Here is a 24,842-nt window from a genome sequence, read left to right as displayed (position 1 = left end):
ATATATGTATACATGTAGCTGATTCACTTTGTTATACAGCAAAAACTAACACACCACTGTAAAGCAGTTATACTCCAATAAAGATGTTAAAAAAAAATACATGTGAGAGAGTTCCCAATGAGCCCCGCATCTGTACAAATAGTAATTTCAAAAGCAAATACCTCAATGGGAAAAATACCTTGATTTGTCAGCAGGATCGCAGAATTTAAAAAGAAAGAGCCCATGCCTTTTTTGGAAAATAAAGAACAATTTAACTTCTGGAACTTCACAGCTTGGAGCCTAGCAACGCCTCTTTCGGATTAAATTTTCTACTAATTAAACTCAAATGATTTAAACATTCATCACCTTGCACTGCACCTCTCAGAAAACAAAAACAAAACCGAAAAAATCCTGGGGTTTGGAGTGGGAGACATGCAGCACACACACACAGACACACACACACACACACACACAGACACACACACACGCGTACACAGACGTGCGCGCACACATACACACACGCGCGCGCACACGCAGCCTGTCTAAAGGGCGCTGGGGTTTAGGAGGCGCGGGGCCACCCTGCCCGAGCCGGCGGGCGCTGTGTCCCGCCCGGCGAGTTGGCAGTTGGCGACCCCCCTCGACTCCCCCGCCGCCGCGGGCTCCCCGTGGCCTTCGGAGGCTCGGCGAGTCGCTCCAAATGTTTGCCATATTTGTTCAGCCTCCGTAACTCGCCGAGCAGGGCCAGCGCGGCCCGCCCCGCGCCGCTCTCGCCGTCGCCCCCGCAGCCGCCATGGGCAGGGAGCGGCCGGGCCGCGGCGCGCGGAGCCAAGGGGGACCGCCGGCCGCCGACGCCGCGGGGCCTGAGGACATGGGGCCGAAGAGGGGCGCGGGGGCCCCCAAGGAGTGCGGGGAGGAGGAGGCCCGGACGTGCTGCGGCTGCCGGTTCCCGCTGCTGCTCGCGCTGCTGCAGCTGGCGCTGGGCGTCGCCGTGACCGTGGTGGGCTTTCTCATGGCCGGCATCAGCTCCTCCCTGCTAGTCAGGGACACTCCATTTTGGGCTGGGATCATTGTAAGCATCGAGTCTGTTTTGCCTGAGCGCGTTTGCCAGACAGGAATGCCACGCCGCATGGTCGAGTTACCACTAACCCACCTGCATGCGCCCTTCCCCGGCTCCACGCCTCTAACTCGCCCTCTGCTTGGTGACCGATGCCCGCCGCCCCGGGTCTGCTCAGGCCTGGCGCGGCGGGGCTCGTGCCCTTGTCCTGCTTGTGGCTCCGAACGCCTCCGCCTCCGACAGGCCTGACCCTCACGCGCTGGAGCTGCGGAGGGAGGCACAGGCTGCTTACTTTGGTCACACTGAACAGCCTCGATAACAACAGCAGATTCACTTCGGCTTTTTCTTTCTCCTCGCCCGCGGACCCCACCCTCATCCCTACAGAAGTAGCAAAAAAGTGAATACGTTCATCCTGTAAAAGCAAGTTAGGAAAAATCCTGTACTTGGAGTGGCCACACTGGGTAGAATTGATTTTATTTTTTAAATCTGAGGTTCCGGTAGTAAGTTTATAAAACAGTGGTTGAAGGCAGGAAATGTGAATACAGCAAGCACAGCCTTAATCCACTGGAATCTAAAGTGGGATAAACCCAGGGTGCTGGCCGTGGCAGGAGCCTTATTTGGGACTCTGCTAATGGATGTACTGTTCAAAGCAGAACACTGCTCAGCTGTTGTGAGTTGAGTGTTTGGACACAGCATACTTGGCTTAATTAAACGGATTCTCTGATATGAAGTGGGTACCATTTATTGAGCACCTACTGTGGGCCTGTCCTGCTAGAGGCCTTACACGTATTATTTCTGATCCCCACATCAGCCTTATGGGATAGTTATTATCCTTCCATTTCTCAAATGAGAGAACCAAGGGCAAACCCACTGAAGGTCATGAGTTTCCAAAGTTGGCAAATCAACCAAGTTGATTCCTTTTAGCACCAGACTACATCTGCGTTTTCCTCATTGAGCCATGCTGCTCCCACATTTAGTTTGTAATTTTATTATTATAGTGCCTCGGGCTTACTAAAATCTCACGTGCATTATTTCATTTGGTCCCTGAAACAACGCTTTGAGGTGGGAACTGTTATTCATCTGTGGACACGAGGAAGCAGGCTAAGAGAAGTTAAATGGCATTCTCAAAGCCCAGAGGTGAAAAGTGGTGGAGTCAGGTGAGACCAGAATCGACACCTCTGGCTCCTAGTCTCCCATTGCATCATTACTGCTATTACTGACCACAAGAACTGTACCTTATAAAACAACCCTCAAAATAATTTTGGATCAGGGACAGGTGTTAAAAACACCTGATTAAGTATGCATTGATGCAGGTATTTTCTATTTAAGATTATTCGAACTCCAAATTCTTGCAGAGTAATTTAAAACTTTTAATTTGTGTACTGAGAATTCCCATGAAATTATCATGATTGGAGTTTTCTAAATCAAGTGATTTTAAAAATAGCTTTTCACTAAGATATACTGGGTATTTTAGTCACTTCAATGACTGTTAACATACTCAGAGGGAAAAAAAGGTCTGTTCTTCAAGGCTAGGTGAATTCAAAGAAGAAAGGAATGAAACTTCTCATTCAGTGGTTTTGAATATCATTTACAAATGATATTCTTTCTTTATTTCAACTTTAAAAAGTCCAGTACGAAAAAAGCAAATTAGGTGGGGAAAATTTGTCTTAATGTTTAAGACGGGAGCGTACAAACCTTGCAACTCTGAAATTTCATGAGCTCCTCGTAGGAGCATCACATGCTCCTCATTGCCCTTGGAAGCTCCCTGGATATGGTGCAAAGAGCATTATCTGCAGCCAGTTCTCTGTTTGTTCCAGTTTTCTCAGTTATAATCTGGGATCCACTCGAAGTTTTCTTGTAGTGACATCTGTATTGATGATATCTGTAATCTTGTCTTTCAGCAGAGAGCATATGCAGAGCAGAGCAGTTAGTGGAGATGGCCTGAGACAAGAGAGGAGGGGCCCTAAGGAGTGGGCAAGGAGAATCTCATCCCAGCTGGGCCGGAGCTGCAGGCAACTTGTCCCCATCTCCCACAGACTCCGTGCTTGTTGTTCTCCTCAGGCTGTCTGTGGTTGGTCCTGGGGCGCTCTTCCAAGCTTTCAAGGAAGGGAAAAGGCAGGGAGGCTGGGTGGTGAAGTACAGAAGCGGAAACACTGCACCTGGTGTTGAGCTCCCGCCCGGGCATTATTCACTGAATAACTTGGGGCAAGTTACTTAACTTCTCTAGGCTTCTGTGTCTTCATTGATGAAATCAGAATGGTGGTAATAATTCCTCTCTCTTAGGGTTGTCCTGCGGAATAAAGAAATGAATACATGTTCTGATACTTAGAACAGTGCTGGCTCCCGGTAAGCGTTCAGTGAGTTCGCACTTTTTCTTAGCCATGAGTGGAGCAGTCTCTGGTAGTGGCACTCTTCGAAGTAGCAGTGGCTCTATTTTATCTCTAATCACGCAGAACAGTCACTTTGGACTTGCTCCATTTCCCAGACCAGTTTGAACCCTGAAGAAGCTATCAGTTCGGCCATCTCACCTTTCTCTGATCTGAGCCAAGTTACTGTTAGCAGTCTTAGTGGTATTAGATGAGTCCAGTACTTTCTGAATCTTTCTGGAGGATTATAAAAATTAACTTGGGGGAGAAGGGCCTCCTCAGGGTCATTTTCCCTAGGGACGTGGACTGAGTCTGGTCTGGTATATCCCCCAGGGAATACTGGAAAGTTAGACCGAAACAGTACAGGTTAATCCCTGAGGCTGAGACAGAGTCAAACCTGTTTCCGGAATTTACGCTGAATTCAAGCAGGGCCCCCAGCCTGAGGCACCCGCCCCATCGACAGTTTGACGGCTTCACTCTTCTATTTCTGTTTATACTGGTTGCCTCTGATCATGTGACACTTACTTCATTTTACAAGGTTTGCTATCGCATTACTTTGGGATTTGGGTATCACCATTCCCATGATAGAATCTAGGTATATGGATAAATTTACTTCGGCAACTTCTTCTTGACCAATATCTGGGTGGCTTGATGAATATTCAGTGAAATTCTAGTTATAAAAAAAAGCCATTGGTAATCTCTAATCAGAGATTTATGTCCAGAGGAATTTTAGAACAACAAATAGGTTATTTCTTACCTACCTGTAAATATGACTCCTCTCACCCTCCATCAGAGACATGACTGAAGTCTTTTTACTTCAATCACAAAAGATTCCCGTAAAGGAAAAAGAAAAAGAATGGAGCTGCTCTGGAGACCGCGTAACCTGTAAAAGTGCCATTCTTCTCTCAAAATTCTTTCTACATGGCTTGAGGGTTGCAAGTCACTCCACAAGGACAGCACAAAGTGAAACAAGGTCTTTGAGGATGAACTTGGCTAGGGGCAAGGGATCCTAGGAAACAGAAGTTTGCATTTTATTCTGTTAATGGCTTGATTTAGCTGGGTGGAATAGACCTTCATGTTTGCGTGTCATTCCAGAATTCTTATTGATGAAAAAATGTGTAAGGATTGAAGAAATCTAAGAACTTTGGGGCCTTTACTTATTTCTTACTCAGATTAATACAATTTTGGTTTAGGTGAAGGATAACGTGTTTGAACTTTGGCTTATTTTTTTCATTCGGCAACATTTGTTGGGGATGTCTGACGAGCTAGGCATTGGTCTAAAAATAATGAATCATATGCAAGGAGGAGATCTCCAGAGACCCTGATGGACATGTGGCCTTATCTGACAGGAATGAATACTTCCGATTAAAAAATTTAACCTACGCAAATATTTTTAAAGTCCATTTACCTTTTAAAGTATTTCACTTACTGTGATTTATTTGCTTTGGCATTTCTCTCTGAAGTCAATTTAAGAGCAAACTCTTGCTTCTCTTCCCCAATGGGGATAGTTAGCGTTTGTTAGTTTCTTGGCCCTTGTAGGGAATATTCCCATGGAAAGTGGGAATTTATTTGCCTTATTGTTGCTTCTTTTAGTTTTCCTGACGCTTGCTCCATTGTTCCCATACCCCATCCCCCTGGAATAAAATCCCTGAGATATATACTACAGTAATCACATTAGAAAGTTTAAGGAAAGAGCTTAAAGGGAAGAATATTTCCTTTTCTTAATATCATTCATAAAACTTATCATATGAATCTGTAATGATTAAGAGTGCTGTCAGGAATTTCAATAACAGTTTTCATATGTTAACTTACTCTAAGGAATTCAAAATGCAGGTGTATTCGGATTTTTGAAATCTATTTTTAATCTTGACTTAATGGAAGGGAACATTGGGTGGTTATTTATTTTAAAAAAGAATACACCCTGAAATTCACAAGTAGATATATGACATATAGCAAGTTATTATCCGCAATTTATAAGTGGAGAGACTGCGACATGATGGTTTGCCTAAATGGTTTGATCATGGTTATGAAGAAAAACTGGAAGTGAGAAAGATTTGGCACTGGGCTTTTGGATAGACCCTAAAACAAGTCAAGAAGCAAAACAATGATGTCAATTTTCTATATATGTGTATTGACATTTGAGAATTTAATCTGGAATTATATTTTTAGGAACACATTGCATAGTAGTACATTATTTTTCATATTGGGGCTTTAATATGCTTCCAAAACTTAAAATTGCATCTCTAGTACCACTGGGAAATAATTTTGATTATAGCAATTGTCACAGGAGAGTTAGGGACTGAGGAGTGATAATCCCATGGCCTAACCCAGTCTCCATTGAGTACGTATAATAAGTAATGAGAGGATAATTATCTTATAGGTACATGAAGTTGTTGTAGTAAGTCTAGAAATGGAATGTAATTGGATTAATTTGGAAAAAAATTAATTTTAATAAGTGTATGAACACAAAAGGGAATATTCAAGAATTTGGTGACATGCTCTCTGAAAGAATTTTAGGAATACTGAATAAAGAATAAGTAAAGTTAAGTTAATAATAAAACAACAAAAAAGGGCTTCCCTGGTGGCGCAGTGGTTGAGAATCTGCCTGCTGATGCAGGGGACACGGGTTCGTGCCCCGGTCCGGGAAGATCCCACATGCCGCGGAGCGTCTGGGCCCGTGAGCCATGGCCGCTGAGCCTATGCGTCCGGAGCCTGTGCTCCGCAATGGGAGAGCCCACAACAGTGAGAGGCCTGCGTACCGAAAAAAAAAAAAAAAAAATTAAAGAATAAGTAAAGTTGGAAAAAAATCATTAGATGCTTAGAATCATTAGGAGACTGTATTTTCACTTCTATTGCTAGCTTCATACTAAGCCAGATATGCAAAGGCCAAGGGAATGCTTATACAATGAGGAAATTATCCCTGAATTTCCTTTCTCTTTTTAAAAAAGGAGGAGAAGGGACAGCTTCTGATATTTTTCAACCTGTATTATGGATATATTCAATCTCTAGAAACTTTTAATATTGACAATTATCATTTTGGTTTTATTTTTTTATGGTAGAAATAGTAGTGCATAGAATTCGGGGATAATCAAATAAAAAGTAAAGCAATTAATTCTCTTTAAGTATATTATGTGTCCACGGGGCCATTATTTATCCCTGACACATAACGGTGTCCAGTGTGTTAAACCAAACTCTATTCCATATTTGCCATTATTAGAGTTTCTGTTTGAACTTATGTATATCCATTTTTAAACTATGGTTTGAGAAATGACATACAGTTGTATTTTCCAATATAGAAAAGTTTATTGATAATGTTGAAAAGAACTAAGAGGTAATAATAAGGAGTGTGTTATTACTCTATTTTGGGCCCTTGGGTTCCAGAGATATTCAGAATGTGTTAACTTAGCATTATTGAGATATTTTATTTCATGTTATAAAATGACTGCAGGATCTAAAAAAGAAAGAAGTCACGTGACTTACTTTGCGTTCCCCTAACTTGAAAAAATTAGGACAAATTAGGATTGATGTGGCTGAATGCTAGATGCCAATATTACCATCCTTACCTTCTACAAAGAAAGCAATGGCATAGGTTTCCCTAATATTTGGTCCAGTAGTTTTATAGATTGCCATTATGATGTCCACTTTCAGTTTGGTCTGAGGAAATGGATATTTTCTGGACTTTTTCTTCCCATTAACCTTGTCCATGACATTTCTATTAAGGGTGTTCTTTAACTGGGTCCACTTGCCTGTGTTGTACCCTGAAGGGTTGGCATCAACATTAAAGGATACACACAAGATAATGTGAGGAGTTCAGTGTGCATATTTCTATGTTGCTGTAGGATACGAATGGAATCTAGTCATTAAATTTTAATTAGATACCATTTCACTGCAAAGTACAGTTCAGTTTTAGGACTTAGATCCTGGCAAACTAGAGAAATGCTGCTCAGAAGAGCCCATTAAAATCCAGGGTTGGATTCAAGTCTAGGTTTATACAAGTCTAGGTTTATTACAATGAGTTCATAAGCTGAAGGTGATCTTCTTTTAAAAAATGGATGTTGGGAACAGTATTTGTAGCATAAACTATATAAGAGCCTATTTCGGAGGCTTGTCCTCTTTCAGATGGTTTGGATGCTACCTCAGATCTCAGTGTATTGAGATAAAATTTGGCAGGAGTAACTGTTAGATGACTGAGCGAGGCAGCTGACTCGATCACCCTGGTAGATTTTAAAATTCATATGTGTACGCTTCCACACACAGCAATAACTAAAATACATTTTCCTTTCTGTCTCAGCCTGCTCCAGTACGGTGGGTTCTAGTGAGGGGCTCTCTTCCCAGCTTGCAGATGGCCACCTTCTCACTACATGCTCACGTGGTCCTTCCTTGGTGCACGTGCCTGGAGAGAGGGAGGGATCTCGCTCTCTCCCTCTACTTCTAAGGTCACCAGTCTTGTAGGATTAGGACCTCCCCCTTACAACCTCGTTTAACCTTAATTACCTCCTAAAAGGCCTGTCTCCAAACACAGTCACATTGAGGGTTAAGGCTTTAACATGTGAATTGGGGGAGGGTGTGCATAATTCAATCCATAGCCTTGTCAGTGAGGAATATCAATTTGTACAGCCACCTCAGTGATTCTTAAGTGTGTTTCTCAGCTGATTCAGGAAGGCCCTGTGGCTTTCATGGAACGGCTACAAGCCTGAATGTTTCTGATGAGGGTTCTGCACCAGTAAGCTGACACTTGGCAGTGCAGCGGGGTGGCGTGGCTCAGGCCCATGCCTGTAGTGAAACATATGGAGGAGGGTGTTTTCAGTGCATTTACGGATTGCTTCTTTTGTCACATTTCAGTAGAAATAAAATCAAGTAGATTTAGCCGGTGCCTACAATTCCAAGGGTAGCTTAGGCGTTTCATCTGTTGCCTTAGCTTTAAGGCTTAGGACCCACCATTAAGTAAATCTCTGCCTTTCTTGGCTGCTTCTGGAGTGAGTCGCTATCAGAATCTAGCTACATGACACCTTGGCCTCTGAGGCAAGAAAATGAGGGTGGCTGACTGAGCCCTGCTGGTGGCGGATGCTCAGATTTTCAGCAATTAGATGAGCCCTCTGGCCTCTGGGAGCAGTGATCTCAGGCTTGGTCTTTCTAGAACTCAAGGGAAGCCCGCTCTCAGGTCTCCTTTATAATATGCAGCTGATGCTTTCATTTTTGATGATGGTTCTGAAAATTAGATGAACACTCTTTGTTCTGTGGAATGGGTCAAAATAAAACCCTGAGGGTGCTCCCACCTGGGGCCTCATGCTGTCACAGCCTCCAGGACGAGCATGCAGCTCCTGGTGGATCCTCCTTAGGTACACGGTCAGGGCTTCTCGTTTGATCCTGTTTGTCCAGCTTAAAACCCCTAAAACTTCTAAGGGTCTCTGCTTTACTTTAACAAGCGCTGCACAAATCCAAACCATCCCAGAGGGGAAAACTAGAGAAGACTGAGTAGAACCATCCAATATGCCACCTTTTGGTCCAATCCGAGTCCAAAATGAGTAGCAAACCAAAGGCAAGGAAGGCCACGGTTCCAGACACAGGCTGGAATATCGCTGGTTTGATTTTTGAGCATATTTAACGTTGATGCTCTCTGATCTAAGGTTGCTAAGCAACATCCGCTGCCTAACACAGTCATGAACGTGAGTGTTTCAGTGCTGTGTTTCCTCACCCTGGCCAAAGGCTGGTAAGTGACTGGCTGTTAGAAAGCAAATGGTTTGCTCACAAATAAGCATTCTCACGTCCTGCTGAAGAAGTTCGGTTGGGGCTGCTTCTGTTGCTGCAGAAATGAGCAACTCCCCCTGGCTGGGAGAGGCTGCGGAAACCTCGAGGATGCTGTTTTATCAGCATCCCACTCAACTGTTGTTGTGAAAGTGTTTGATTCAGCATTCACTGTAATTAGCCATTAAAATCCCATTAAGATACGTTGTTATCAAGACCTCTCTCTTGTGTGGAAGATAATGACAGGTGAGGAGAAAAGAGGGGGACTTGCTAGTGTGTTAACTAGACCCTAACTAGGGAGAGAATTTTCGCTTTATTGCTAGGGAAAAACGTACCACTTACCAGCTTCCTTCTAAAGTATCAGGTGTGGCACACATATCAGGCCATTACCTGTGCCATTTAGCTGTGCCAGGAAAGCTATAAAAGGGGCCTTTTCCAAGATAAGGGAAACAGCATTTCAGCCTTCATCCTTTCTGTTGGAGGATGGAGGGTGCTCGGTTATGGAGATGAACACAAGGCGACTGTCCCCGCCTCAGTGAAGCGGTGCAGCGTCAGAGGCAGCAAAAGGGCAAACGAGGTCTCCGTAAGGTGGACACTTTATAATCAATGCAAAATAACTGCTCCATGACTGCATACTGATGGAAGACAGAATTCAGCCATTTTAGTGCACGTTCAGTAAGTTTATGCATGTCTCTCGTGCGCTCGCTACTCAGATTCTGAAACAGAAGGATCAAACCCACGCAGGTTGGCTTTGTCGCATAATCTTTTCATGAACAAGTGGTTTGGGATGCCTATGAAAGAGTTTCCATCTAAGTTAAGGGCTGTGAGGCCAAACATAATTTTAAAAATGAACATAGTGTGACCGTAACTATTGTGTTCGAGAACCCTCGATAAATACTCATTCAGTCACCGAATCTAGTGCGTCACAAATTTTTCCACCTGGAGACCTCCCTGAAGCCTCGCTCCCCTTCTCCCCATCCTCACACACACATCACAAAAAGCTCAGTGTCTAGCTAACCCATGTTGCCATGGAAGGGAAGAGAGGAAATGCGGGAGAGGCTGCAGGCTGCCTGGGGACACTAACCTCATGATGAAAAGGACAAAAAACTTTTTAAAGAAGTAATGTTACTATATATTACTTAATGGTCCATTATATCCTTTGTGTATGTGTGTGGTTTTTTTTTTTTTTTGGTAAAAAGTGCTCTTAATTAGAAAAGCCACTTGATAATATTTTTTAAAGATTGAACAGGATGGTTCTCTCATTTACACTCTTGTTATAATTGAATTTATATTGATTTACTGTATAATTTCTATATACTGTACAATTTCATCAAATTCTATTTATTGTACTGTTTCAGATAGATGGACCCAGGAGTATTAACACAGAATTATCTGCACAATCATTTCTGAAGTGGGACCTAATTTGAGAACCTACTTAATTATGCTTGAATCATAAAATTCAGCCTATCTCTATACCTCTGGAGTAGGCTAAATCCACATTTATAAGATTCCTTTCCCTTCTGAGAACTTCAAAAATTTTTAAGTGAAACAAATGAATTGTAGTAGTTTATTTTTCCCACAAATAGGTAGCACTTCTACCCCTCATGTTGATTCATGAGAAATGCTGAAACAGAATTTTGTTTCTCTTATATTCTTTGAAAATGGATTACTTTGCAAAAGTAGGTACTTATAGAACCTATGGATGATTAGTTTCTGATAAGTTACCACAAGAGTGAGTTAGGCGGTTGATGAGCCACAGAACAGAAGCCTATCAACGAAAGAGTACCTGCTTGTAAAACAGAAACCTTTCACATCTAGCCATTCTCCCTGTGTCTTTCCATACGCCAGTGCGTCACTCCCAGGAGCTGTGTCTGGGAGAGGGCACACACACACACAACCAGCTACGATACAGTTGAAAAAACCAAGTGTTAACTTGGTGCCCTAAAGAAGGTGGCACAGAGGAAGGTGTGATTAATCCTGTCCGGGGAGGATCAGAAAAGGCAAGGAGAGGGGGCCTGAAACTGCAGGAGGAGCTTCAACTTTGGAATAAAACACATGTGGGTAGAATCCCAGATCTACCATTTTGAAAAAACTTAGGTTATGATTTTTATTTTTGTGTGAGTTTGAACAAGTATGGGCAATTCTATACAATCCTATGATTTTAATTATGAAAATTTCTAAGTATATAATAGCATAGGCAGAATAATAAAGCAGCCTCAGGTTCATCAAGTTTTAATATTTTGTCATAATTGTTTCATTTTTTTAAGAAAGAAAACATTGCAATATATTGAAGTCACCTGTTTCCTTTCTTAATCATATTCTCCTACCCCATCGTCCTTCTCCAGAGGTATCTACTATCCTGAATTTGATATCTGTCATGCCTATGAATGTTTTCATACTTTTTATATGTATATATCCATAACCAATAATTAATGTTGTTTTCAATATTTTAAATTTTATATAAATGGTAGCATAATATCATGTTTTTCAATATTGTTTTTGAGGTTTATTTATAATAGTTCATGGATATCATTCATTCATTTTTGCTATACTATATTTCATTATAGGAATATACAACAATTAATTTATTCATTCTCCCGTTGATGAAAATTTAGGTTGTTTTCAAAAGATTATTTTTTTCTTGCAATTACAAACAGTGAGACAATGGACATTCTATTCCATGGCTCTCTATGCATGTATTTCAAAGTTTTTAAAGGAATATTCCTAGGAATTGAATGATTGGGTCTTAAGATATAGGCATTTTCAACTTATTAGATATCGCCAAATCAGTACTGCAAACCCAAAGCTGTACAAATCTACACTCCAGTAAGTCAGAATTTCCACTGATCTACATATATGCCAACTTTTGTTACTGTCAGACAATTTTAATTTTTAAAAAATCTTTTTTTTTTAATTAACAAGTTTTAATACAATTTTAAAAGGTTACTTTCCATTTACAGTTATTACAAAATACAGGCTCTATTCCCCGTGTTGTACAATACATCCTGGAGCCTATCTTACACCTAATAGTTTGTGCCTCCCAACCCCCTCCCATATTGCCCCTCGCCCCACACTGGTAACCACTAGTTTGTTCTATCTGTGACTCTGCTTCTTTTTTGTTATATACATTAGTTTGTTGTATTTTTTAGATTCCACATATAAGTAATATCATACAGTATTTGTCCTTTGTCTTTCTCTGTTTGACTTATTTCACTTAGCATAATGCCCTTCAAGTCCATCCATGTTGCTGCAAGTGGCAAAATTTCATCATTTCTTTTGACCAAGTAGCAGGCAATTTTAGCTTTTGCCTATCTTATTTGTATGCAATGATATCTTATTTTAATTTATATTTCTCTGATTACTGATAGAGTTGAACACATATGTTTATTGACCATTTAATTATGTTTTCAATCCTTTATTTATTCAACAGATGTTTTCTATGAGTTGTTTTTCTCCTACTTATTGATTTATAAGATTTATTATCTTTGTTACTTAGCCTTTGTGGTTTAAGGTACTGCAAATATCTTCTCCTAGGTGGTATCATGTCTTTTACTTTTGTTTATGGTGGCTTTGTTGAGGAAAAGATTTAATTTTAATGTATTTACCTATATTAATCTTTTTATGGTATATGCTTTGATATATTTTAAAGAAATCTCCCCCTACTCCGAGGTCAGAAGGATATTTTTCTATATTGTTTTCTGAAATGTTGAAGGTTTGCTTTTGTATTTATATCTTTAACCTAAGTGGTCTACTTTTTGCATATGGATGTGAGATAATGTCCATATTTTATTTTTGGAGTGTTAATTGTCTTAGTACCATAAATAATCAGTACTTTCACACTGATCTATTTCCATTTATCATCTATCAAGTTTCCATATTAGATTTGAGGAGTGTGTCTGTGATCCTCTTCAATCCCATTGTTTTTTCTGTCACTCTGCTGATATCACACTGTCTGTATTAAAATAGCACTATAATGCATCTTGTTATAAAGGTGATGGCATAAGCAGCTCACCTCCCCGACCCCCATCTTCCCCATACCCCCTGCACTGGAAGGCGAAGTCTTAACCACTAGATCACCAGGGAAGAATATAAATTCTATATATTTTAGAATTGGCTTCTCAAGTTCCAAGAAAAATACTTTTGGTATTTTCATTCAGTTTGTACCTTCTATGCAAGCAAAGAATACCTCACCAGTTATTTGGGTTTTCTCTAATGTCCTTTTTGCTTATCTTTTGATTATTGATTTCAACTGAATTGCTTTGTGCTCAGTTCATGTGCTTTTCATACTCTCAATTCTTTGATATTATACGAGACTTACTTTGTGATCTAGTATGTGACTAATTTTTATAAACATTCCATTTATGCTTGGAAAAAAATGTGGATTTTCTCATTTTGAAATTTACAGTTCTGTATTATTCAGTCTAAAAATCAAGCTTTTTAATCAGGTTGTTGAATTTTCTACATCCTTACTAATATTTTTCAGCTTGATCTAAAGATTACTGAGAGATGTGTATTCAGATTTCCCAACATTAGATGAATCTATTTCTCCTATTTTCTTCCCATTTTCATTAAACATTTTTAATCTACTTAATGACTACATACAAGATAATGATTATAAAATACTTCTTTAGTCTTAGATTAATAGCTATCTTCTCCCATTAAAAAATATATATCATTCCATTGTTTCCTGACTTCAGTTATTGCTGCTAAGCAGTTTGGTAAATATCTAATTGTTTTTCCTTTATAGATAACGTGCCTCTTTCCTCTGGTTGCTTTTCTGATTTTCTTTTTGTTTTTGAGGGTGCTGTAGTTTAGCTCCAGTGTGCCTATGTGTGGATTTGATTATATGTTTCCTGAATCCAAGATTTTTGTGTCTTTCATCAATTTTGAAAAAAATTCAGCCATTATTTATTTTTTCCAAGTATTGTTTCCCTCTTCTCTTTAGTCACTTTGCCTGGAACTGCTATCAGTTGTATGTTTGGACATTCTTGTTTTATTTTCCTTATTTCTCAACCTCTCTATTATGTTTCTTTTCTTTTTTAAAAAATATTTATTTAATTTATTTATTTGGTTGTGCTGGGTCTTAGTTGCGGCAGGCGGGCTCCTTAGTTGCGGCTTGCCAGCTCCTCAGTTGTGGCATGTGAACTCTTATTTGTGGCATGCATGTGGGATCTAGTTCCCTGACCAGGGATCAAACCCGGGTCCCCTGCATTGAAAGCGTGGAGTCTTAACAACTGTGCCACCAGGCAAGTCCCTCTATTATGTTTCATCTCCCTGTGTCTCTCTGTGCTGTATTTTAGGTTATTTCCTCAGATATACCTTCTAGTTTACTATTCCCCTTTTCAGTTGACTTTAATCTGCCTGTTACTTGTCCAGGAGTTTTTAATTCCAATGATTTTATTTTTCATTTCTAGAACTCCTATTTTGTTGTTATTGTTGGTTTTTTAATATATTCCTGGTATCTTCAAAAGTGCCCTGCTCTTTATTCGTGTTTTCAATTCCTTTTTTCACATCTGTTTATTTTGAATGTACTTTTTAATATGTTTAGTTATTTATTCAAATATGTTCACAGTAGATGATTATGTAAAAGAATAGTTCACGTATATAATATAAAATCATTTTGTAAACAAATAATATAGTTATATATTGAATGTACTTTTTTTTGTTTTTGGCAGTACGCAGGCCTCTCACTGCCGTGGCCTCTCCCGTTGCGGAGCACAGGCTCCAGACGCGCAGGCTCAGCGGCCATGGCTCACGGGCCCAGCCGCTCCGCGGCATGTGGGATCTTCCCGGACCGGGGCACGAACCCGTGTCCCCTGCATCGGCAGGCGGACTCCCAACCACTGCGCCACCAGGGAAGCCCTGAATGTACTTTTATAGGCTTTATTTGTTAGTTCTGCTATTTGAAATTCATGTGGCTTTAATTCTGAGAGAGAGAGAGAATGTGTGTGTGAACATGCATACAAGCTTATATGCGTGTGAATGCTGGCCTTCCCTAATGAATTGATTTTTCATATGTTTGCTATAATTAGTCTGTGAGTTCATTTTCTAAGAGCATTTATATGTGATAATTCGGTGTGGGCTATTTGAGGATGTAACCCTTCCAGATGGTCTGTCTTGCCAAGTGTCCCAATGGTATCATGATCCAAGAGCCACCTTATCTTAAATTTACCTATTTATTAGGGAAAATTTCAAGCATACTCAAAAGTAGATAAAATAGTACAATGAATGCCTATGGTCCCATCACTCAGCTTCAATAATTATTAAGTGATGATCAATGTTGCTTCATTTGTATATTCCTGTACTCCTTCCATACTCACACACCACACACTGGATTATTCTGAAGTAAATCCTGGATATTACATCATTTCATCTATAAATATTTCACTATGTAAGTCAAAAGATGAAGACTAAAAAATAATCAAAATAGCAATCACACCTTACAAGTTAACAATTTCTTAATAGGTTCAAATTCTTAATAGGTTCAAATATTCATGATTAACTCATGAATATTTCTTCACAGTTTGTCAAAATAAGGATCCCAGTAAGATCCACGAACTGCAATTGGTTCATATATTTCTTATATCTCCTTTTCTCAAAGATTTACCTATTCTCTCTTCTCTCTCTCTCTCTCTCTCTCTCTCTCGCTCTCTCTCTCTTCTTCTTCTTCCCTCCATCCTTCCCTCTCTCTCCCTCTTACAATTTCTTTGTTGAAAAAAAGTTGTTTTTTTTTCAGGACTGTGCAAGTAGCAGAAAACTCTCAAAACCTCTACCCCACTTCATCAGCTGAGACAGAACAAGTTTCTTGATAAATTTTAGTGCTAGTGGATTAATTATTTTCTAGTAGCCATTTAGGGTATAGCCGTTTAAGGGTGTAGCCACTTAGGGGCCTACATTTATGCCATGGGCTTGGTTCCACCCTTAGCCTATAGAAGCTCAGTGCATTTGAAAGTGTTTTTTGGGAGAAGGGTTTCGTATAATTTAGTCCTTAATATTATGCAGAAATGGAACCTCTTGATGCTTTAAAAAATCTTCTTTGGATCAACTTGAAAGTTTCTTAACCTCTCTAAGTGACAGTGTTCTATAAAATGAGGTACATTTTTTTTTTCTTATTTCACTGTTTTAGGGAATAAATGAGCTAATGTATACAAAGTGGATAATGCAAAAAGGGTACCCTTTCTAGGTAGAGAAGATCTTTGAGCTGAGTTTGAAGAATGAATATTACTGGATTCAAAATGGTTGAAGGAAGAGTAGTGTACCAGGATGATAAAGAAGTAAAAGGACATTTTAGCTCAAAGGCACAATTCTTGTCCTATGACTATTAAGCCCAATTTTTATCCATAACCAACTTCATTGCTCCACAATTCTTTTGTTTGTGCTAATTCAATCTTTTGAGGGTGTAACTGCAAAATTCCCAGCAGTTCCTATAAAATATGTATCTTAGCATAGTTATGCAAATCTGCATTGTAATATTAAAGTAAAACCCAAACCAAAGGGATTCTACTTGAATGTCTGCATGGTAAGTCACACACTAGGATAGTTGTCGGATTTTTCTCTCTGTTTCCTGTAAGTGATTTGATGAAACACTCAGTTGTGAGATTCATTGGTTTAAAATTATGAGCTGGGCTTCCCTGGTGGCGCAGTGGTTGAGAGTCCGCCTGCCAATGCAGGGGACACGGGTTCGTGCCCCGGTCCGGGAAGATCCCACATGCCGCGGAGCAGCTGGGCCCGTGAGCCATGGCCGCTGAGCCTGTGCGTCCGGAGCCTGTGCTCCGCAACGGGAGAGGCCACAACAGCGAGACCCGTGTACCGCAAACAAACAAACAAACAAACAACAAAAAAAAATTGTGAGCTATTTGCAATCGTTTTCAAGCAAGGTTTTTGAAACTTAGGAATTGTAGCAGCTTTGCACTGGCACATGTCTTGCAGATCTCGTTAGCTTTCCAGCCTTATTTTGGCAGGAACATCAAGGGAAGCACACTATATCCATAGGATTTAAGGGACTCAGGCTCCCTTCATCCAGCCGCTGGTCACAAGTTCCAACTCGTTTTTATCAGTTCCATCAGGATAGTTTTCTAGTATCTTCTAAAGCAACATAGGAGGTATAAGTGAACATCTGCAAGACACAATGTGTGCTAAGAAATAGGGCAGTCACTTTGTCCTTCGTGCTCTTTTTGTGTTTGTACAACAGATCTGCCTAAACTACACAGCAATGCAAAGTACAATGCAACATTGGTTAAAAATTTTTTTAAATACATATATAAAGTCTATCTTTCTATATATCATGAATTATACATATATAATCTTTCTATATGTAAAGATAGATTATATATAAAGATATATAGCTATATTAATATGAAAATAAAGATATAGATATAAAATTCTGGTTATTGGATAGTTTCAAATCATGATAAAACCCACCACTTGGAATTAGAAAGGTTGTATTTTACCAAACAAAGGACTTCGGTCTGGTCTGTAAGTGCTTCTTAACACTCCATACTTCTTGACCAACCAATCAGACCTTTTGTCACAGCAGAGCAGGTGAATCCATTCTCTGCTGCTGGCAATTGCATGAGTAATAATGTTCTGAAGTTCCTGAAGTGGCCTCATAAGTTCTTAGAAATTGTATTTCTTTTTTTTTTTTTTTTTGTATGCGGGCCTCTCACCGTTGTGGCCTCTCCCGTTGCGGAGCACAGGCTCTGGACGCACAGGCTCAGCGGCCATGGCTCACGGGCCCAGCCGCTCCGCGACATGTGGGATCTTCCCGGACTGGGGCACGAACCCGTGTCCCCTGCATCGGCAGGCGGACTCTCAACCACTGCGCCACCAGGGAAGCCCTAGAAATTGTATTTCTACAATTTATTTTCCAAAGCGATCTAGATTTAAGAAAGTTCTAGGTGATGATAGGCCTGCTTTTGTTTTTTAATTTAATTAATTAGCACATAAATCATTAATTTTGATTCAGTTGGAATGTCTTTACATACTCATATATGAAAAGTCCATAGAGTTACAGTCATTGGACATAGATCTGTCAGGTATCAACTCCTCAGGCAAAAGGACAACGATAATAAAAAAGGAGAAGAAAAAGTTTGAAGGGATGTTATAGATGAGCTCAACTTAGGTGTGGTTCAGCAAGTGTCTTTTCTCCTTAGACTCTGCAAAGAAATAATTTTCTGTGAAAGAATTTGTCATCTAGAATTACCTTTGTGCTGAGAAATTTTGACCTGGATCTCTACCAGCCTCTTTAAAAAATAATCTTAACTTGCAAACTAAAGATTCCAAATTGTTCCCTCCAAGAAATATGTAGAAATGCACAGATGGGGATGTATGTCATAACCCAAACTCTTCCTGGGCCAGGCGGAATTTAACCCTTAGATGAAGAGACTATTTCTGTACTATAGCTCTTCATTGGCAACTTTTACTCTAATGGAAAAATAAAAATAGAAAGAGTAGAGCAATGAAGCTCTGGGGTTGTAGATTCCTAAGGCAGATGGAAAGGCATTGAATATCTTCCTAATATATTATAGGCCAAATAAAACACTCCTTAGCAAAACTTACTATCTATAAAAAGTTGTTGCTAGCTACAGTTTTATTTGTAGTAGAAAAGAAGTTGCTATTTTGGGCTTAGTTTAATAAAAACCAAGAAGAAACATTTTTTCAAAATTATGATTAGTGTTCTAGGTTTTAATGCTTATACTGATGTTTGTAGTGTTTAGAGACAGATAGTTGCAGTTTACCCCTCATCTTTTTTTTTCTTGTTGAAATTTATTTTTATTGAAGTACAGGTGATGTACAATATTATGTAAGTTACAGGTGTACCAAATAGTGATTCACAACTTTTAAAGGTTATAGTTATTATAAAATATTGGCTATATTCCCTGTATTGTACAATATATCCTTGTAGCTGATTTTATACATAATAGTGTGTACATCTTAATCCCCTACCCCTAGATTGTCCCCTCCCCATCTTGCCACTGGTGACCAGTAGTTTGTTCTCTATATCTGTAAGTCTGCTTTCTTTTTGTTATATTCACTAGTTTGTTGTATTTAGATTCCACATATAAGTGATTATCATATAGTATTTGTCTTTCTCTGACTTATTTCACTTAGCATAATACCCTCCAAGCCCATCCATGTTGCTGCAAATGACAAAACTTCATTCTTTTTTATGGCTGAGTAGTATTCCATTGTGTGTGTGTGTGTGTGTGTGTGTGTGTGTGTGTGTGTGTGTGTGTATCACATCTTCTTTAACCTTTCATCTGTTGATGGACACTTAGGTTGCTTCCATATCTTGGCAATTGTATTTAATGCTGCTGTGAACACTGGGGTGCATGTATCTTTTCAAATTAGTGTTTTTGTTTTTTTCACGTATATATACCCAGGAGGTGGAATTGCTGGATCATGTGGTAGTTCTATTTTTAGTTTTTTGAGAAACCTCCATACTGTTTTCCACAGTGGCTGCACCAATTTACATTCCCACCAGCAGTGTAGGAGAGTTCCCTTTTCTCTACATCCTTGCCAACATTTGTTATCTGTGTTCTCTTTGATGACAGCCATTCTGATGGGTGTGAGGTGATACATCATTGTGGTTTTGATTTGCATTTCCCTGATAATTAGCAATGTTAAGCATCTTCTTATGTCCCTGTTGGCCATCTGCATTTCCTCTTTGGAAAAATGTCTATTCAGGTCTTCTGTCCATTTACTGATTGGGTTGTTTGTTTTTTTGATGTTAAGTTGTATGAGCTGTTTATATATTTTGGATATTAACCCCTTATCCACCGTATCATTTGCAAATATTTTCTCCCATTAAGCAGGTTGTCCTTTCATTTTGTAAATGGTTTCTTCATTGTGCAAAAGCTTTTAAGTTTGATTAGGTGCCATTAGTTCATTTTTGCTATTATTTCCTTTGCTTTAGGAGACAGATCAAAAAAAATATTGCTACGATTTATGTCAAAGAGTGTTCTGCCTATGTTTTCCTCTAGGAGTTTTATGGTTTCTGGTCTTACATTTAGGTCTCTAATCCATTTTGAGTTTATTTTTGTGTATGGTGTTAGGGAGTGTTCTAATTTCATTCTTTTACATGTAGCTGTTCAGTTTTCCCAGCACCACTTATTGAAGAGACTGTCTTTTCTCCATTGTATATTCTTGCCTCTTTTGTTGTAGATTAATTGACATAAGTACATTACTCTCTCATCTTGATGTTCAATTTTGCCATAAACTCTGGTTGATTTGGAACCTTTACTTTTACATGCCTATCACTTTTGGAACTTCCTATTAATATCTGTACACTAAGTCTGGCTGAAACAATTTCACTTTTTTTAAAAAAAGTAATATTAATTTTGGATCTGTTATGGATAGAAAATACTTTTAGCTGAATGGCATTTTGTTTTCAGAAATTAAATGCTTATCTTTGTAAAGCAACAATAGTGTTATCAGAGAAACATATACAGCTTGGTATGTTTACCAAGATTGGCATTTCCTGAGCAGTGGATAATAAACAGTCTTGTAGCAGAAAGGAAAAGACTCAGAAAAAGAAGTTTTATAACTCTCAGGTGTTTGCAAACTGTTTATGTTAACATTATTAGAGAGAGTTTTGAAAAGTGGGTCCTTGCTATGAAAGCAAAAGTAGCCCAAGTCTCTCAATGAATCGGTTCATTTATGTGACAAATTAGTATTGACTGCTTCATATGTGCTGGTACTATAATAAGCCTTCTACACATGCTGTCTTATATAATCTTCACAGCAATTTATGAAGTAGGCACTGTGGTTATCATCCCACAGATGATGAAACTGAGGCTCAAAGAGGTTAATTTGTCCAAGGCCAAAAGCAAAAAAGTGGTGGAGGTGGGTTCTGAACCTAGGTCTGTCAGTTCCAGAGCTAAGATATACTGCTCCAGTTTCTATCCTTTGGATGCAGCCCATTTTGCTGTAAACCTTTTTGTAGTTTTGCCCCTTCTCTGGGGTCACGGATGTGTTCTCTTTCATAGAGCCTGTGAGGTCTTAGACAGCTTATAGTGGATATGTGTTGTTGGAATAACAATCAACAAGGTTCTCATAAGAAACAATCTTGAGTCTACCATCTTTTCTTAAGGGGTTGCTAGGATTACCAATTCCTTTTTTAGGGAGAACATATCACCTTAAGGATTTATTGTTTGTATTTTGCTATTTACTATATGTCATGTTTGTGTGAAAAAGAAGCTACGATGGTAAGTGCTATGCTCTCCATAACTCTTCTCAATGACTGATACATTATATTTCTACTTATTCGTTTGTTTACGGTCTGCCTCTCCACTTGAAAGCATTGGTGCTATCAAGGCAGCGACTTTTGTCTCTGTTAACTGTGGTATCTCCAGAGTCTCAGAGAGTTTCTGGCACATGGTAGGTACACAATGAAAACTTTTTAAATGAAGAGAATGAGATTACTTCTAAGATGTGAGAGAGGGCTACCTTTATATATATTACTCATTTCAGCTCAAATTTCAGAGTAAGTTGTATTGGCACAGTTTAAGGTCATATGAGATGGAAAAAATAATACCTACTACCATTCCAGGCACGTTACTTATGATCCTTAAATTATAAAGTATTATTTTTTCTATTTTATACATGATGAGACTGAGTCTCAAAGGCTGTGTCCCATTCCCTCAGCTTGGACAGTGTCTGGATCTCAAAGACTGGTCTTCCCACCTCAGGACCAGGGCTTCCTGCCATCCCACACAGGAGAGGAGCAGATGATGGAAAGTTATCCAAATTTCTGCAGTTCTCACTTCATGTATTAGGGCTGTCCAGATTCCTCCAGAGAGGTGACCGGGGTGTATAATGGTTAAGAGCCAGCTCTGTACTTGGACACATACAGCTTAGAGTTCTGTATTTGCTATGTAACCTCGAGCATAAAACCTTTCTGAGCTTAGTTTCATCATCTATAAAATGGGCTAATAACAGCGACTACATCAAGGATTTTTATGAAGACCAAATGGGATAATTTACAAAGAGAGCTTAGTTTAATGCCTGGCACGTAAAACTGCTCAATATTAGCATTAAAATGTCAAACCATCAAGACTTGTTAATTCGTTTTTCTTACATAAATATAAAGACCACACCAAGTATCCATTGGTGCTAATAAAAAGTAGACTATGCGATATTTGTAACCAAGACAGTAGGTGTGTTATCAATTCTAAACCTGTTTAAGTTGGTAATACATTTCTGACCCCTGAAATATACTCTAAATTTGGCCTACTGTGATAAATGTATGAGTGACTCTAATTGCAATAATAATTATGGTAGTAATCACTACCAGTTACTCTCCAGCTATTTGTTAAGGTATTATACTATACCCTTTACTTGCATTATCATTAATCCTTGAATTAACCATCAAAAGAAGGCCTTCTTGTTTCCATTTCATAGATAAGGAAACCAAGGCTAAGAAGAATTAAATTGCTTTGTCCAAGAACATTTAGTTAGTAAAGCAGCAGTTCAAGCTTCAGGCTCTAAAGCCCACATTTTTTCCACTATGCCACACTGTCTCCTTGACTGTAGTTCTAGACTTGGTTCTAACAAAATTAAAGAAGCAGTAACCACCAGTTGAGTGAACTGTTACTTGATGTTTCATGCTTTTGAGAGTTATTTTTACCTTTCTTGCCTCATCTGATTAGAGTATTTTTTAATCCTATTATCTTGCTTTTACCTTAAAATGCAACTTAAAATAATAATAATAATAATAAATGTGGGGAGGGATGACTTCAACATTCTACCATATTTAAATCCTATCTGATTAACACCAAACTTTATGTTGTCTTTAAAAAGTAATGCACAGCAGGGAAAAGACAACACAGTTGATTCAATGTCCCTTACATTACAGAAAGAATGAGAGATTTTGATGAGGGACCAGGAGGGAGGGATTTGAATGAGCTGCTGTGGGCTGCCCTTTTTTTTTTTTTTTTTTTTTTTTTTTTGGCAGTACGCGGGCGTCTCACTGTTGCCGCCTTTCCCGTTGCGGAGCACAGGCTCCGGACGCGCAGGCTCAGCGGCCATGGCTCACGGGCCCAGCCGCTCCGCGGCATGTGGGATCCTCCCGGACCGGGGCACGAACCCGTGTCCCCTGCATCGGCAGGCGGACTCTCAACCACTGCGCCACCAGGGAAGCCCCTGGGCTGCCCATTTTTACACCTGGCATAGCCTGGTCAGATGGTATTACCCATGGCAATCAATTTTCCTGTGCTTCAGTTTCTCTGCAAAGTGGGGCTTAAACTGTAAATTTCTAAAGAGCAATGACCATATCTTATTCTGCATATTCCTAGTGCCTACCACAATAAGTTGTTGAGCTCGACTCAGCTGGGGAGTGATACCTTCACGGGGGTGGCCGTGAATAACAAGATCTCAAAGATTACGTTGCTACGATTCTTACTCCATTTTCACAAATTAGGAAATGAGTACTAGGATTTCTCCCTGGCTCACTCCTCTGCACCTTTATACTGATTCTGTAGGCTGGTTTCAGGGATTCCAAACAACTAATAAAGAGTAATGTGCCAAACTTTACTCTTTACTTACAAACTAATCCCACTTGGTAACCAGATGCTTCTAAAATAAGAGGAGGGACTCCAATGGGCAGACAGTGTGGTAGGGGTGCAGGGTGCCTAGGGCACCTCTGATGGGCTCGTGAAAGCTGATTGTGCGCATCTCTTCCCAACCCTGTGCTCAGTGACTTCACATCGGTAGCTTGAAGGCAACACTGGTAGAAGTATTTATACCATGGAAATTAGCAAGTGCTACAAATAGCAGCTCCCACCCCTAAGGCTGGTTGTTAAACGTTTACCAGCACACCAACGGAGAGGTGGTCCACTTTTGGATGATTGCTTTGCTTTGGCTTGCAGTGGAGTGGGCATTGGCTGTCAACAGTAGCAGAGGGCCACATCACACTAAGTGATGATTTAGAGATGATCCCAAACCATCAACCACACTCGCTGAGGCCACGGGCTCTAGAATGAGGTCATATTTAAGAAGTGATGAAGACGAAGGATTTTTTTCCCTCCAATTTTAAGGAACTTTGCTACAATAGCCATGACTATATTTATTTATGGGGAAACTATTATTGTTACATCCCATTATTACTTGTAATAAACAACTCTTCTATAGGAAACTCCACTAATCAGTGTAAAACTCCTAACTCCTAACCATTCAGATAAAACCCATACTAGGCGTCAGCATTTAGAAGACTATGTTTTTTTATTTATATTTTTTTATCTTCTTCTTTTTGTTACATCTTTATTGGAGTATAATTGCTTTACAATGGTGTGTTAGTTTCTCTTTTATAACAAAGTGAATCAGTTATACATATACATATGTTCCCATATCTCTTCCCTATTGCGTCTCCCTCCCTCCCACCCTCCCTATCCCACCCCTCCAGGCGGTCACAAAGCACCGAGCTGATCTCCCTGTGCTATGCGGCTGCTTCCCACTAGCTATCTATTTTACGTTTGGTAGTGTATATAGGTCCATGCCACTCTCTCACTTTGTCACAGCTTACCCTTCCCCCTCCCCATATCCTCAAGTCCATTCTCTAGTAGGTCTGTTTCTTTATTCCTGTCTTACCCCTACGTTCTTCATGACATTTTTTTTTCTTAAATTCCATATATATGTGTTAGCCTAAGGTATTTGTTTTTCTCTTTCTGACTTACTTCACTCTGCATGACAGACTCTAGGTC

The 24,842-nt window shown here is 39.6% G+C and overlaps 1 protein-coding gene across 3 annotated transcripts in view; it reads left to right on the top strand.

Moving 5' to 3' along the window:
* Positions 1–539: 539 nt before the first annotated feature.
* Positions 540–24,842, top strand: part of SSPN (sarcospan) — a 46,909-nt gene continuing 22,606 nt past the window's right edge. Inside the window, exon 1 of one of the 3 annotated variants that reach the window (XM_060166699.1) lies at positions 540–1,048. In XM_060166699.1, coding sequence (XP_060022682.1) covers positions 770–1,048 — 279 coding nt within the window. In that variant the 5' untranslated portion in view covers positions 540–769. Of the gene's footprint in view, positions 1,049–2,095; positions 2,191–3,337; positions 3,380–24,842 lie in introns of those variants that run through there. The other 2 variants (XM_060166700.1, XM_060166701.1) reach the window with 2 other exon arrangements.

The sequence above is a fragment of the Lagenorhynchus albirostris genome, chromosome 11, assembly GCF_949774975.1.
Source record: "Lagenorhynchus albirostris chromosome 11, mLagAlb1.1, whole genome shotgun sequence".
Classification (NCBI taxonomy): Eukaryota; Metazoa; Chordata; class Mammalia; order Artiodactyla; family Delphinidae; genus Lagenorhynchus; species Lagenorhynchus albirostris.
This window is presented reverse-complemented; position numbering and strand designations above follow the sequence as displayed.